Here is a 13,297-nt window from a genome sequence, read left to right on the forward strand (position 1 = left end):
TTTAATCATGCTTCTAATTATTATAACTCAGACTAATTAACTGTTCGTTGACTCCACTACTAAAACAAATTCAGAATTGAGGCCAAAAATAAATAAAGTACAAAAGAAACACATACACACTCATACACACAAGCAATGAAATGGAAGAAACCCACTCCAACACTTTAAATTAATTCTTGTGGAGTTGATGATGAATCTATCAAGCAAAAAAACATGACACACACACAAGCATGAATTTAAATATAATTGATACTAGACTACAACACAACACTCGTAATAAAGAATTCAAATAGCTTAAATTAAATTCATATTGTTAGTTTATGTGTTAAGTTATTTGATAAAATCAACGAAAAAGAAGGTGATTTACCTGATTTGCTTTGAGATCTCAGATGGAGGAGAGTTNTGAAAATCTTCTCAGACACTTTTCCACTCTGAAAATTCTCTTGCATATTAATAACTTGCTGAGCCTTATCTTCTTTTTCTTGCCATGCCTTGTATGACTTACAGATATGAAGATGATTCCACAGGTTTTTAGTCCCTGACTTTGAGGGACATGAGTATTCTTTCTTGCAATAGTGACAAACACACTTGTCACGGTCTTGTTTTCTTGTGAAATGATCCCATACATTTGACCTTGGGGGGATTATCTTCTTTTCTTTAGGTTGTTCAGAAGTAGCTCCATTTTCTTGTGTATGTTTCCTTTTGCCCCTTCGATCCTGAGCTGGAGTCATTTCCTCTTCTTCTTGTTCATGTTCTTCATTATCTCTAGCATCTTGGTTCGGAGATGATGATGAATCCATCTAGAAATAAAAAAACATACTAAATCAGAATTCTTAAACAAAATCATAATGTGTATCCAGATTTAATCATGCTTCTAATTATTATAACTCAGACTAATTAACTGTTCGTTGACTCCACTACTAAAACAAATTCAGAATTGAGGCCAAAAATAAATAAAGTACAAAAGAAACACATACACACTCATACACACAAGCAATGAAATGGAAGAAACCCACTCCAACACTTTAAATTAATTCTTGTGGAGTTGATGATGAATCTATCAAGCAAAAAAACATAACACACACACAAGCATGAATTTAAATATAATTGATACTAGACTACAACACAACACTCGTAATAAAGAATTCAAATAGCTTAAATTAAATTCATATTGTTAGTTTATGTGTTAAGTTATTTGATAAAATCGACGAAAAAGAAGGTGATTTACCTGATTTGCTTTGAGATCTCAGATGGAGGAGAGTTGGAGAACGATGAGAATGATTCTTTTAGGGTTTCCAGTTTGTTAAATTGGGGGATTTTCTGGTTGGTTTGAATATCACAGAAATCGGGATATGGCAAGTCGAGAATCAAGAGAAACAAGAAATCGGGAATGTTATGATCTTATGGATGCTTTCGGGTGTTTAATTGGGTGTTCGGGTATACTCGATCGGGTTCGGGTACCCGTTTTGTTTAATATGAACACCCGATCAGATAGTTTGGATGATTTATACCCGACCCGAATTGCTTACTTCGGGTACGGGTTCGGGTTCGGGTATCGGGCGCGGGTATTTAGCCCACCCCTATGTCTAACTATAATTGACTCTCCTTTTGCAGGTTCTCCCTTTGCAGTCTCTTCTTTACAAAATCCTAGCTATCTATAGGTAATTTCAGTTTTATATGTTTCATTGAGTTTAGAAGCGTATTCTATAGTCTGTATCTCTGTTGATTTATTGAGTTTGAATCTGTCTGATATAAGAATCTATTGTCACAAATGTATGTATTCGTTTGACTATGGAGCTGTGTAACATGGACAAGTCTTGGGTTTGGCTTCCAAGGTATGGTTTTATATTGTTATTACTAATAATTTCTTAACTTACAACTGATTTTCTTATGACTGTTGATTGAACTTGAAAGTATTTTATAGGAATAGTCTCGAGTATGAGAAAGGAGCAACTGATTTTGTTTGTGGGTCAGCTAGGAGATTGGGAGATCCTCCAAATATGTTTTGTCCATGTATTGATTGCCGAAATCTGTGCCATCAACCAATAACCACAATAGTAGATCATTTGGTGATTAGGGGTATGGACATGATGTACAAGAGGAGTATATGTTGGATTAACCATGGGGAGACAAAGGATTTAACAAGAGTNTTCATTATCTCTAGCATCTTGGTTCGGAGATGATGATGAATCCATCTAGAAATAAAAAAACATACTAAATCAGAATTCTTAAACAAAATCATAATGTGTATCCAGANCTTTGATGGTGATGACAATCCACAACCCCAGAATGACAATGCAGATCAGCATGAAGAAGATTCATAATTTATGAAAAAGTTGAAAGATGCTGAGACGCCACTCTACTCCAGCTGTTCTAAGTACACTAAAGTGTCTGCTATCATGGGGTTGTACTATATTAAAGTTAAGAGTGGGATGTCAGAAAATNACAAGCAATGAAATGGAAGAAACCCACTCCAACACTTTAAATTAATTCTTGTGGAGTTGATGATGAATCTATCAAGCAAAAAAACATNAAGATGCTTCACGACATGCTACCTGGAGATAACGTCCTTCCAACATCAATAGATACAATGAAGAAGTTCTTGAAGGTATTTGCTTTTGGTTATGAGAACATTCACGCATGCAAGAACGATTGCATTCTTTATCGGAAGCAGTACAAGGATATGACAAGCTGCCTTAGATGTAGTGCTTCAAGATGGGAGATGGATAAGCATACAAGCGAGGAAAAGACAGGGATTCCAGCTAAGGTTCTTAAATATTTCCCGATAAAGGACACATTCAGAAGGATGTATAGATCAAAAAGGATGGCAGAGGACCTACGTTGGCATTTCAGTAATGCTTCAGAAGATTGAATGATGCGGCACCCGGTGGATTCTATAACTTGGGCTCAGGTTAATGATAAATGGCCACAGTTTGCGTCTGACCCGAGAAATCTTTGACTTAGTTTGTGTACTGATGGGATGAATCCTTTTGCGATTCAAAACACCAGGTATAGTACATGGCCAGTGTTTCTTGTGAACTACAACATGGCACCTACATTGTGTATGAAGGCTGAGAATATAATGCTCACTCTATTGATACCTGGTCCAACTGCACCGAGCAACAACATCGACGTGTATCTTCAACCGTTGATAGAAGATCTACAAGATTTGCGAAATAAAGGTGTGGACGTTTATGATGCCTTCTCAAAGGAAACTTTTAATCTTAGAGCTATTTTACTGTGGACAATCAGTGACTATCCTGGTTTGGGGACATTGGCAGGTTGTAAAGTTAAAGGTAAACAAGCGTGTTATTTTTTTTGGTAAGGATACACCTTTTAGGTGGCTTAAGTTTAGTAGAAAACATGTCTACTTGAGCAATAGGATAAGACTCAGACATGGGCATCCTTACAGACGCAAACGTGGTTGGTTTGACAACACGATAGAAGAAAGGACTGCATGTAGAATTCAAACAGGGGTTGAGATATATGAGCATTTGAAAGACTTTAGGAATGATTTTGGTAGAGCTTTAGATAAGAAAAGTAAAAGAAAGAGGTCTGATTTGTGTGAAGATGATGAACTTTCAGAAGATGAATATGATGAAGACAGTTATCAATGGAGGTGGAAGAAGCGTTCTATTTTATTCGATCTTGATTACTGGAAGGTTAGCATATTTTCTATATAAAATTTATATAAAACAATAGATAACTTTAGTTCTTTACCATTGTCTAACTTAGATCTTTGTCTCCATGTCTTAGGATATGCTTGTTCGTCACAACATTGAGGTAATGCACGTTGAGAAAAACGTGTCTGATGCCTTGTTGTCCCTTCTCATGCATAGTGCTAAATCTAAAGATAGCTTAAAGGCACGACAAGATTTAGAAGATATGGGTATTCGAGAATCATTACGCGCACAAGTATGTGGGAAGAGAAACTACTTACCACCTACTGCTTATTGGCTTTCCAAGACAGAAAAAAGAGGTTCTGTAAGAGGTTGTCTGAGTTCAGAGGACCATATGGGTATTGTGCGAATATCGCAAACTGTGTTTCAGTTGATCCTCCTACAATTGGTGGCTTGAAGTCTCATGATCACCATGTTTTACTACAAAACTTGTTACCTGTGACTTTAAGAGGACTGTTGCCAACTGGACCTAGGATTGCAGTGACTAGAATATGCAACTTTTTCAATCGATTGTGTCAGCGTGTGATAGACCCAGAGAAGTTTATATCGTTGGAGGCTGAGGTTATTGAGTCATTTTGCCAACTAGAGAGGTTCTTTCCTCTTGGTATGTAGTTATGAAAGCGCCACCAAGGGGTTATCATGAGTTGGAGACAGATGGAGAGACTTTTGCACCACCATCATCCAGTCAGCAGTTTGAAGATTTGTTGAATCAGTCTTCTGATGATGATGAGAGTTACTGTGTTAGGGAAGATTGCGAAGGAGTATTAGTGAAGGATTAGTAGATATAGGCTTAGTAGTTAGTATTTATCAGTAATGATCTACAGATTGTGGCTAAGTTTTTTCCTTCTTGTTTTGTTTGCAGAAAACATGACTAAAATAACCACTCCTAAGAAAACCAGACGTAGCAAGCGTCAGCAAGGCATTGAGGTTACACCTCTTGAGGTGAAAACAGCCAAGAGATTGAGGAAAAATGCTAAACCAGTAGAAGATGTACATTCCGAACAACAACAAGAAACTGAATCAGAAGCTGAACAACTAGTAGAAGAAGAAACTGAACCAGTATTAGAAGGAGTAGAGTTCTTATGTTATAGTTTGCATGTTTATGGTAATATATAAATGCTTATTGGTTAGGTGACACATGAATTATGTTTTTGCATGACTTGTTTAGGCCACAACCATAATGGAAAATAGATTACAGCTTGTTGATTGGAATTTGGGTGGTGAGGTAGTTGCTGAGGCACATATGATTTCAACTGACCCTAAACAGTTGGTGAATAAAATTCCTTTGGGTCCGAATGCTGCGATGGTGAATATTGTAAAAGTGATTAACAAATATGCTTTCCTATGGAGACCACCAAGTGAAGACATTTTTGTGATGGGTGATGCACTGTTTGAGAACATAGCATGACCGCTTACTAAGCTGTTTAAGAATAAGAAACATGGAATGGAGGATGCAAAATCTGATAGTGAATTAGATGTTAATAAAGAAGGATCAATTCCTAACAGAGCAGTAGCATCAAATTCTAATGGACCAGGATCATCAGTTTATAAAGGAGCAGGAACAACAAGTTCTAACGGAGCAAGAACATCAAGTTCTAAAGGAGTAGAACCAGCTAAAGAATCATCACCTAAGGTAAAACTTTATACATCTGTGTTTTACATGATGTGTTGTATAGTTGTGTGATTGTGATTAAGTACTTTATGCAATTTAATTTGTAGAGTGCAAGTAACAGCTCCAACAATTGCAACTTAGCTAAGAAGAAATGCTTCCTCATAGATTGCTTTGGATCGGGAAAAACAGTTGCAGAAGGCCGAGTTTGTTCAACCAATCCAAACGACATTGTCCACTGCATTCCATTGGGTCCAAATGCCAACAAAGTTTAGGTTGACGTTTGTAAGATTGGGGATGCACGAGTATGGAGACGAACTTCTGAATTTGAGATTGTTGCTGATGCATTAGGTACTACTGTTGCTTGGCCTAATGACAACATTGTTTATATGTGAACCTTTCTTTTATGGTGGATCAATTGTGTTGGGTAGTGGAACTTCTTGTATTTGTACTTGTGGAACATTTCTCTTGTATTTCACGATTGTGGCTATATGAATTTTTTCTTTAGATATTGCTGGTTTGACAAATGACATGATGTTTATCTAATAAGCAAAATATAACATAGCTAATTAATATAAGAAAAACAAAATATGGGGTACAATAAAAATAATAATACAAAACAAATGCTATGAAACAATAAATAATAAGGAAGATTAATTGCTATTATAAAGTATACAATAGCAATAAAGTAAACACAATCTAAAAGATAACTAATATAGCATAAGGTAAAACCGCTATGTAAAGTGTCATATCTATTATAACGGGTGCAGACATAGCGTTTGTTATAACGCTATGCTTTCCTGTTATAGTGTTTTCCGGACGCTATATATGTGACATTTTCTTATAGTGAACGACTCCAATGTGGAAGAAACTAGAAAAAATGTTAGGCACTCCCAATTTATGTATATATATACACCTTAGCACTTTCCTATTTTCTTACAAAGATTTAACTTATCTAACTTATTATTTTTATTTATTTTTGGCAAAAGAGCAGATGATGAGCACATCTAAATAAAAAGTGATTAAGATTATAATAAGTTGTAAAAATATATTTTTACCAAAACCTCATAGATCATAAAAATGAATAGTCGTACAACCAATTTAGAAATTCTAAAATCGAAATATTCTCATTATCAAATTTCCTCTCTAAAAACATGACTTAATAATGTTAATCTCACTAAACTTTCATTTTCCCATGTGTTGCGCTTCTTAGTTATATTCAAAACAAAAAATATTTTGTTACAACTAGTGCATCGTTTGCAAGAAAGCCAGAATGAAACAAGAACTTTAAAGAAAAACCAGCTTTGAACATAGTTAAAGTCGGTGAAATGCTTATTCACCGGTGTTGTTCAGCGTCATTTTCAAGAAAATCAAATTCTGTCGATGGACTGTCATGTCTCTCGTCTTCGCCATCCTCGCTGGGGCTCTCACTTTCTCGTCTTCCTTCGCCGGAGGACCCAACAAGCACGAGAGGAAATACGACTCGGGTATATCTTACGCTTTAACAGCTTGCGTATTTTTCTCCGGTCTCCTCGCCGAGGTCCACAACCTATTTGACGATGTCATACCCGATCGTGACGACCCTACATACAGGAAACTGGGAATTTTCGCCGGTCTGAAAATGCTGATTTTCTCGTCCCTCGTCGCCACCGTCGTCACCGTCCCATTCGTTTTCATCTCCGGCGAGCATCACGATTTGAAGAGGGTAATGGATTGGTTTGCAAAGGGGAAAGCTGCTTACGTGAAGACTATGGTTAGTCAAGCCGTTGCGTGGCAGATTTACTGGGTTGGGATCGTGGGTCTCGTGTGCGTAGTCTCGAGTGTGTTCTCAAACGTGATCAGCGTCTGTACGTGGCCCCTCGTATCGCTCCTGGTGCTTCTGTTCCATTACGTAGACAATCAGTACGATGTCTTTAACGGAATTACCATAGGCATTGCTGCTCTAAGCGTAGCGTCTTACATATACATGATTCACAAACAAGCTAGTGACGGTGACGGTGACGGTGACGGTGACGAGGCCACGAGCTAAATCAATCTTGGAAGTTGGAACTTGGAGTTTTTTCATTTTTTCTGATAACATTTCTTTTGTAATCTACACGTACATTATTCGTATTTCTTATTACCACCATTTTTAAAATCTATATAATAATAACGATATGAATAAATGCTAATAACAATTACGTTTTTTTGTTGTACTTTTTTGTTAAATAATTTTGTTATAGTTATTTAACAAAAAATTCATATAATTGCATCAGTTCATTGTAGAGTTATGTCTTTTTACCATAAAAGAAAATTATATCCTTGTTTCTGTTCATTTTAAAGTTGTCTATTCAGCATATCTTATTCACAATTTTTGGTTTTAAATAGTTATGTTTATCTAAATGTTTATGTTTTTTGAACTTTATATGTATATATATTTGTCTTTTCTTAGATAACTAACAAATCATTGTTCGCTGGCACAAATGTTCCGTTTTATGCTGACTTTAAATAATAAAAATTTTAATACTCAATATCCAACATTATTGTATAATCTAACTAAAGATTTTAAAAATGATTATAGTAATATAGAAATTTAATCAACTTCAATTATGTAACTTACACTTGAGTTTATTTATTGTAACTTTTCATAAAATATGTGTTTTTATGATTTAACACTATTTCATCATTTATTTTTAGAAGTTGTGTATTTTTATTTTAATTATTGGTTGATAAATTTTCACTCAAGATGAATTTTGTTTTATTTTTAAAACATTTTTATCAAAAATTTGCATACTTATTATAATATTTCGTTTGATATTCTCAATTAGGATCACTTCGTCATAATATTTGTTTATTAGTAATAAATAATTAGATGTTTGGGAAATTGATAAAATTTAGCTGAATTGAGTACGAAAGTGTTGTGAATTGAGTTGAAGCCTGGATTAGTCTTAATAAACTGGCTATAAGTAGAATGTTAACTCTGCAATATAACTCATATAGAGACTAAGAGTGTTGGTTGTTTTGTAGATACCATCATTTATGTTTATCATATTTTTGTGACAACCTATCTATGATTCTAAGGTTATGGTGTTGGTATTAGTTTATTGCATATGTGAAACTATGGTACTTTGGCGTAGATCCTAGTGAGCGTTGTATATTTCTAGTGTATAGAATCAAGTGGAAACTTGCCAATGGGTTTGAATAAACTGCTTGGACTATCGAATTCCGAAGTGTTCATGTTGAGTACTTAGGCACTGGAGTAAGTTTGATCATCTAGTTTTGCTACGAATGACCTGAATTATGTCAATGCATTAGAGTGTCGTCTGGTCATGAGAATGGAGCCTGGTCCATGACCCATGACCATGATTCACAAAACGTTGGAAGTTGAATAAGTCTATCAAATGTTTTCTTAACTGTTTGACCACAAATAAAAAAGACTAGCAAAAGTATAATATCAAATGTCTTTTTATATGAGTTATAAGATTAAACAAAAATGATATCAGATCCTTAAAACTTAAATACTTATTGAAGACCTTGACCCAAGAATAAAAAGGTTTAAAGTACTCAAAGTCAAGGGATTGAGCTCAGTCCTTTTCACAGGTCAAGAGTGACTTGCGAATTATTAACAGAACAACAATGACTACTATAACATCATCTAAATATATTAAGAGAAATAAAATTTACTCAATTTTTGTTAAGGTACCAAGAAACTCTTTGACACGTCTTTGCTTCACTGTTAGATATCAATGTCAAAATTAATCAAATCTAAGAAACGAAAAAATTCCAACCAAAGAAGAATTAAATATGATTGCTTTGCAAGGTGTAGTTAAAACCAAGTCAGATCATTACGCCGTCAAAGTCCACTTCCAAATTAATCACTTGGTATATAAACGCAAACATCATCCAGTCCAAACACGCACAAAGTTCAGTACAAAACTGATCATCTTTACCAAGACAATATACAACTACAAACGCCTGCCCTGAATCAAGAGAAAAATTTCGACATCCTTAGAACTCAGTAAATCATGGCACGCGATCAGCTGATGCAGAACAATCCACAAGGTAGACAATTTATGTTTACCTTTGTGCATGTATATATGTTTTACCTTTTTAGTCATGCATTTATGTATGTTTCTCTTTGGTAGATGTAGGAAAATTTGTGCAGATACCAATCAACAATGAGGAGCATAGCTCAACCACATTGATGAACCAAACCGCCACATCGAACCGGACAAGCACCATCAAATGGCCTACCATCATCATATGCGTCATCTTCGTCATAACAGGTCAATCCGTTGCAAGACTCATCGAGAACTACTATTACCTCCACTCAAACAACAAACGCCAAGGCACATGGATTCTATCCCTCCTCCAAGTCATCGGATTCCCTTTCCTCCGCATCCCTCTCTACTTCCTCCTTTACACCGAGAATCTGACTAAACCTCGTCTCTCCTCCCATCGAAGCTCCCTCAAATACCTCACCATACTATACCCTTGTATCGGCATCGACATGGTTATGCAAGCAAGACTCGCCGCTATAAGCAAAAACGAGATACCCTTTAACGTTTTCACCCTCATCTACACATCACAGCTCTTATTCACACCTATCTTCTCCTTCTTCATCAATAAAATCAAATTTAATCGATGGATAGTTATATCTCTCATCTTCGCCATCGCCGGAGGCTCTCTCACTCTCTACTCTTCCTTCCCCGGAGAGCCTAACAAGGACGAAGTGAGATACGTTAGGGGCGTGTTATATGCTTTATTCGCCGCCGTAATTTTGTCCATTACCCTCAGCTCCATCAAGAACATATTCGAAACTGTCATCTCCAAACGCGACGTAGCCACTCACAGAAACCCTAGCTTTGCCTCCGTTGTCGAGTTGATCTTCTTCTCCTCCATCGCCGCCACCGTCGTCTCCTTGGCGGCCGTGTTCATTTCCGGCGAGCATCACATTATAAAGAGAGATGTTCGTGTGTTTGGAAAGAAGGCGTACCTCGGTATAATGACGGTTCAAGTCTTCGCGTGGCAAATCTACTGGGTGGGTTTGGCGGGGCTTGTGTTCGCTGTCTCGGACGTGTTCTCGAATGTGATCAGCGTCTCTACGTGGCCCATCGTCTCGGTTTTGACGGTTCTCTTCTTTGATATCGACAAGGATAAGTTTGATGCTTTCAAAGGAGCCGCCTTGGCTTGTGCATTTCTTAGCGTTGCCTCTTATTTTTATAGGCTTCGTCAAGAGAAGAGGAACAGATAGCGACAAGACACCAGTTAATACTTTTCATTTCAGTTTTCTTTTAAATCCATTAACAAAAGTGTTCTAACTTTATTTGTTTGTGCTGGTTTGAATAGTTAATGTATTTTCCTTCTATAAATATGTGTGCTAAACTCTATTATGAATATTTCTCAACACACAAATTTATGAACTTTTCTTCGACTGTGACAATTTTTCAAAGAACAAATTAATTTAAAGTAAATTAACTTTTCTTTGATAAAAAAAATAAATAACAATCATAAGTTTGAAATTTTTTTATAGTGGTAATTATTGTTCGAAATTACGTTGTTGCACCCTCTCTCTTTTTTTAAAACTTTTTTCTTATCTTCTTCATTATGCAACTTACAACATATTTATACTTAGATTAATGTTTAACCTATAGTTTGCAACAACACTAAACCCAACACTTAATAGACTTGATTAACACAGTAGTCAAATGGTCTTTGTCCCTTAACAAAGACAAAAGTCTTCTCTTCCTCTTCTCCCTCAGTCTGGTCGCTTCTTCTTCTTTAATCTAAGAACTCTTCTGATTCTTTCTTCTTCTCTTGTGAATCTTGTTACTTTTTTTCTCTTTCAAGTTTGAGCATTAATCAAGGTTTGATTCCAACACTCCCTCTCAAACCCTTGATTAATCCCCAAATTCAAAATTGATTTTTGGATTCCCATCTCTCCATTATGCTTCAAGTTGCTTTCTTTTATCTGTCTAGATGTTCCTTTTACAGCATTTGCGTAACTCATCGGCAACATCTCCATCTCCCTTATTGGATTATGCTCAATAAGGTCTCCCTCTTTTTCCATATCCCTTTCTTTCTCTGCCTTGTTCTTGATCTCGATTGCTCTCTGTTTTTCTTCACTCCTTCTGCTCTGTTTCAGTTTTTTCATATGCAACTTTTTATCAACCTGAGAAACTTGTGTCATGTTTATATCTGCAGTGACTTTCCTGGTGGGATTCTGCATAACTCCGAGTTTCGATCTAAGCTCCTCAAACCTCTTAGTCCCAGAGGCTTAGTCAGGATGTCAGCGATTTGTTCCTCGCCACTGCAGTATCTCAGGTTTATCACTCCTTCCTTTTCAGCTTCTCGAACCACATGATATCGTATTTGGATATGTTTCGTCCTCCGGTGTTGGATTTCTACCAATTGCAATTGCAGATGTATTGTCGCAGTATATTGGCACACTCTTGGTAGTGTCGACTCTCATTTCTCCCAGCAATCGTTTCAACCATACTGCATGATTAGTGGCTGAGCACAACGCCATATACTCTGCTTCTGCTGTAGATTGTGCAATAGTGTCTTATTTTTGTGTTTGCCATGTGAACATAGCGCTACCCAAGGTAAAACACATACTTGTAGTACTTCGCATGTCTTCTCTGCAGCCTGCCCAGTCAGAGTCAGAGAATCCAACCAACTCTACTTGATTGGTCTCATTGAAATTCAATCCATAGTCTATAGTGCCTTTAACACCCGTTTTTCTTCTTGATAGGACTTATACCTTGTCTTTCATCTCTGAAATTTGTTCTAGCTTCTGGACTAGTTTCATTTTTCTTTTGTATTTCCACATTTGTTTTCTGAGATGGGCTGACCTTACTGGGAGATTTCTCAGTTCTCTCGTTTACTTCTTCTTGAGTTTTCCAATTCCAACTCTTGTTTTCTTCAAACACCACATCTCTTGAAACTTTTATTCTCTTTGTACTTAGGACATACACCCTGTAACCCTTGCTTATGGTGCTATATCCCATAAACACAGCCTTCTCTGACCTGTCATCTAGTTTTCTTCTTCTAGTTGCAGGTATCCACACATGAAAAACGCAGCCAAATACTTTAAGGTGACCAACTGAGGGTTTGTGACCACTCCAGATTTCAACTGGTGTTTTTTGGTTTAACGCCTTGGTGGGGAGTCGGTTCTGAAGGTAAGTTGTTGTAAATATTGCTTCAGCCCAGAAATCATATGGCATTTCTTTGTCTTTTAACATGCTTCTTGCCATGTCCAGCAAGGTCCTGTTTCTACGTTAAGCAACTCCGTTCTGCTGTGGTGAGTAAGCCACAGTGAACTGCCTCTCTATTCCATTCTCTTCTAAGAATCTTGTGAATTTCTCTGACTTGAATTCTCCCCCTCTATCTGACCTGAGTTTCTTTATTCATTTGCCAGTTTGAGTTTCCATGAGGCTCTTAAATTTCCTGAAAGTTGCAAGTGTGTCTGATTTCAACCGCAGAAAATATACCCACAACATATGCGAGAAGTCATCTGTAAAAGTAATTATATACATGCTTCCATTACATGAAGGGGTTTGCATTGGTCCACATATGTCTGTGTGAATCAAGTCTAACACTTCTTTACTTTTTGTTTCTGAGATCCTAGGAAATTCTTCTCTGCATTGTTTACCTTTAACACATGCTTCACGAACCTCTTGAATCACCTTGAAGTTTGGTAGACCTTTGACCATTTGATTTGTTTGCAGGTTCTCTAAATTTTGAAAACCAGAGTGTCTGAGCCTTTTATGCCATAACTCAGACAAGTTTTCTTCTTTGGCCATCCTTACACTCTCTTCAGCTAACTGCTTACGCAAAGTAAGCATTTCTTACACTCTCTACTTCTGCAATCTTGTCTCCTCCTTGATTGTGGATTATACATTTGTTTTCTACAAACACAACCTTATACCCATTTCTTGTCATGTGTGGAACACTTAACAGATTTTTATCTATCTCTGGGACAAAAAAACATCCTTGATAACCCTTACTCCCTTCTTGGTCATCACTT

The 13,297-nt window shown here is 36.6% G+C and overlaps 2 protein-coding genes across 2 annotated transcripts; both read left to right on the plus strand.

Moving 5' to 3' along the window:
• LOC104704900 (putative purine permease 15) lies at positions 6,683 to 7,318 on the plus strand. The gene has a single exon (XM_010420910.1). It carries the CDS (start codon positions 6,683 to 6,685, stop codon positions 7,316 to 7,318), a length of 636 nt encoding a protein of 211 aa, XP_010419212.1.
• Positions 9,294 to 10,522, plus strand: LOC104704901 (probable purine permease 14). Its single transcript, XM_010420911.1, has 2 exons — positions 9,294 to 9,330; positions 9,414 to 10,522. Exons 1-2 carry the CDS (start codon positions 9,294 to 9,296, stop codon positions 10,520 to 10,522), a joined length of 1,146 nt encoding a protein of 381 aa, XP_010419213.1.

Source organism: Camelina sativa, chromosome 7 (assembly GCF_000633955.1).
Source record: "Camelina sativa cultivar DH55 chromosome 7, Cs, whole genome shotgun sequence".
Lineage (NCBI taxonomy): Eukaryota > Viridiplantae > Streptophyta > Magnoliopsida > Brassicales > Brassicaceae > Camelina > Camelina sativa.